Here is a 3,791-nt window from a genome sequence, read left to right as displayed (position 1 = left end):
GCAGTTCTAGCAAATTTCCCTGCCAGTATATTTCTACCTTTCCAATTTAGGTGCAATCCATCCTTCTTGTACAGGTCACTTCTACCCCAAAGGAGATTCCAATGATCCAAAAATGTGAATCCTTCTCCCATACACCAGCTTCTCAGCCATGCATTCATCTGCCCTATCCTCCTATTCCTGCCCTCACTAGCTCGTAGCACTGGGAGTAATCCAGATATTACTACTTTCGAGGATCTCCTTTTTAAATTTCTACCTAACTCTCTGTCACCTCCCTTCAGAATCTCAACCTTTTCCCTTCCTATGTCGGTTCCAATGTGGACAATGTCCTCCTGCTGGCCCCTCTCCCCCGTGAGAACATTCTGCACCCTCTCTGAGACATCCTTGATTCTGGCACCAGGGAAGCATCACACCATTCTGATTTTTCTCTGCTGGCCACTGAAACATCTGTCTGTACCTCGGACTAGAGAATCCCCTAACACAATTGATCTCTTGGTACCCGAAGTACCTCTCGTTGCATTAGAGCCTGTCTCAAAACCAGAAACTTGGCTGTTCGTGCTATGTTCCCCTGAGAATCCATCACCCCCTACATTTTCCAAACAGCATACCTGTTTGAAATGGGTATATCCATAAAAAGACTCCTGCAATAGCTGCCTACCTCTCTTACCTTTCCTGGAGTTAACCCATCTATGTGACTGTATCTGAGACTTTCCCCTCCTTCCTATCACTGCCATCCATCACATACCGTTGCTGTTGCAAATTCCTTATTGCTTCTAACTGTCTCTCAAACCGATCCATTCGAACTGATAAGATTTGCAGCCAACAGCATTTATAGCAGATATAATCTGCAGTAACCCTTAAACTCTCTTTAAACTCCCACATCTGACAAGAAGTACATATCACTGCAAAGGCCATTTTTGCTTCTTCACAATCTACAGACCCAGAAATTAACACCGTCTTATTCCTCTACAAACACTGCCCCAGGTTAAATTCATAGTTATGACTTATATTTTAAGTTTAATCAAGAGACATATCTCCAAAAACATATAATCAAAAAAGAACCCACTCTACTCACTACTGCAGATTCTCTGTAGGCCACACTTAAAACAACAATTAACTTATCTGATTCTGTGCTGTGAACTTCGCCCAACAGTTCCTCCAAGATTAGTTGTGAATTTCACTGTTTGTTAGTTTTCCCAGATGCATTCTGATGTCCAACGATACATGAATTCAAACAGCAAAGGCAGTAACTGTACAGGTTCTCTCTCTGTCTCTCTCTCTCCTGCACTGTCCTCACCATGTGCTTCCTTTGTCTGTTCCTCTTCCTTTTAAAACTGCTGTTGTTTTGACTTTTTTTTCCAAAGTTCCAAAACAATGCAACAGCATATAAACCAGTAATTGCTGCTCTTGGAATTCAAGGAAACCCCCTGCAGCAACTAAAAAAAGGAGCAACTGTTACAGCCAGAAATTTTTCCCATCCTCCATCTTGGATTACCCAGACTCCTTTTGTTACATGATGGGCTGAATGGCGTCCTTCAGCACTGTAACAATTCTGTGAAAATCTCTGGATTTGTAAGTAATGTAACATAATCCCAACTTTACACCAGTGTCAGTTATCTAGCCCAAAAGTTATTGTCCAAGTTACATTGTCTATATATGTCAATCTTTTCTGTTTGTGTTTTTTTGCAGTCCCCCCATTCACTTCTCTTCGACTCAGTGCAAAAGCATTTGACTCTTAAAAGTTTATTATTGCATCCTATTGGGTTGTAAACTGACCTCCACCTGCTGTTCTGGTTCCAGATGAGATACGTACTGGTACCTATCGCCAGCTGTATCACCCTGAGCAGCTCATCACTGGGAAGGAAGATGCTGCCAATAACTATGCCCGTGGGCACTACACCATTGGCAAGGAGCTGATTGACTCAGTTTTGGACAGAATCCGTAAGCTGGTGAGTGGGCAGCTCCCATAAGTTTGCCAGTAGTCAGTAATTACAGTTCCTTGCTTTGATTGATTGTTCCTGCTCTATTCCACAGGCTGACCAATGTACAGGTCTTCAGGGTTTCCTAGTGTTCCACAGCTTCGGTGGAGGCACTGGCTCTGGGTTCACATCCCTGCTGATGGAACGTCTCTCTGTCGACTTTGGCAAGAAATCCAAGCTGGAGTTTTCCATCTACCCAGCTCCTCAGGTCTCCACAGCTGTGGTGGAACCTTACAACTCTATCCTGACGACACACACCACTCTCGAACACTCAGACTGCGCCTTCATGGTGGACAATGAAGCTATCTATGATATCTGCCGCAGAAACCTGGACATTGAACGCCCAACCTACACCAATTTGAACCGACTCATTAGTCAGATTGTGTCCTCCATCACAGCCTCCCTTCGCTTTGATGGGGCTTTGAATGTTGACCTGACAGAGTTTCAGACCAATTTAGTTCCCTATCCACGTATCCATTTCCCGCTGGCTACCTACGCCCCTGTCATCTCGGCTGAGAAAGCTTACCATGAGCAGCTCTCTGTGGCTGAGATCACCAATGCCTGCTTTGAGCCAGCAAACCAGATGGTCAAGTGTGACCCTCGCCACGGCAAGTACATGGCTTGCTGCCTGCTCTACCGTGGTGATGTGGTGCCAAAAGACGTCAATGTTGCCATTGGTGCCATCAAAACCAAACGCAGCATCCAGTTTGTGGACTGGTGCCCAACTGGCTTCAAGGTTGGCATTAACTACCAGCCCCCTACTGCAGTACCTGGTGGGGACTTGGCCAAGGTGAAACGGGCTGTGTGTATGCTGAGCAACACCACAGCCATCGCTGAAGCCTGGGCTCGACTGGACCACAAGTTTGATCTGATGTACGCCAAGCGCGCCTTTGTGCATTGGTACGTGGGTGAGGGGATGGAGGAAGGGGAGTTCTCAGAGGCCCGTGAAGACATGGCTGCCTTGGAGAAAGATTATGAAGAGGTTGGCATTGACTCCTTTGAGGGGGAAGAAGAGGGGGAGGAGGAGTATTAAACAGTTTATTCTTAAATCATCTTTTTAGGAAGAGGCTCAGTTTTATAACTTGTTTAACAATGTGGTATGACCATTGAGAACTGGTGTAATTACTGAAACATTATTAAGTAAAACATATTTTGAGCCTATATTCATTGTGTATTTTCATTGTCATACTTTGAATTATTGAAGCCTTTGTGAGCTGAAGGAAATCTGAATGGAGGGAATGTTTCTAAAAATATGTTCAGGATACGTCTTCCGAAACTCGACTTAAGAATTATTGTGCAGAGATGTTCACCCTGCATTTATCGTGTAGTATGCTAAATTTGGAAAGACTTGATTCAGTTCCCCAACTACTAGCTTATTTTGTAGCAATCTGGCCTCTGAGTCTGAGGTTTGTGGATTTAAGCCAGGATTAAGTACACAGTCTGGCATTTCCAGTGTGGTACAGAGAGAGGGCTGTACTGACAGACCTGCTACATTACAGATGAGATGTTAACCTGAGGACATGCTTGCAGCATGCAGTTGGTAATGAAGATTAAATGATAGTTTTACAAAAAAAGTAGGTGAATTTTAAATGGTGTTACCATCACTGAATTCCCCACCATCAACATCAACATCATGGGGGTTACCACTGACCAGAAACTGAACTGAACCAGCCATATACAGTGGCTACAAGAGCAGGTCAGAAGCAAGAAATCTTGCAGTACTTACCTCCTGACTCACAAAATCCTGAACACCATCTACAAGGCACAAGTCAGGAGTGTGATGGAATATTCCCCACTGGCCTGGATGGGTGCTGC

At 44.5% G+C, this 3,791-nt stretch overlaps 1 protein-coding gene across 1 annotated transcript in view; it reads left to right on the top strand.

Moving 5' to 3' along the window:
* LOC122551811 (tubulin alpha chain-like) overlaps positions 1-3,137 on the top strand; it is a 9,505-nt gene extending 6,368 nt beyond the window's left edge. The window contains exons 2-3 of the mRNA XM_043694291.1: positions 1,798-1,946; positions 2,032-3,137. Of these exons, the coding sequence (XP_043550226.1) occupies positions 1,798-1,946; positions 2,032-3,009 (1,127 nt within the window). The 3' untranslated portion in view covers positions 3,010-3,137. The remainder of the gene's footprint in view (positions 1-1,797; positions 1,947-2,031) is intronic.
* The last annotated feature ends 654 nt before the right edge of the window (positions 3,138-3,791 follow it).

Source organism: Chiloscyllium plagiosum, chromosome 7, assembly GCF_004010195.1.
Source record: "Chiloscyllium plagiosum isolate BGI_BamShark_2017 chromosome 7, ASM401019v2, whole genome shotgun sequence".
Lineage (NCBI taxonomy): Eukaryota > Metazoa > Chordata > Chondrichthyes > Orectolobiformes > Hemiscylliidae > Chiloscyllium > Chiloscyllium plagiosum.
Note: the sequence above shows the minus strand (reverse complement) of the source record. Positions and strands in the feature narration are given on the sequence as shown.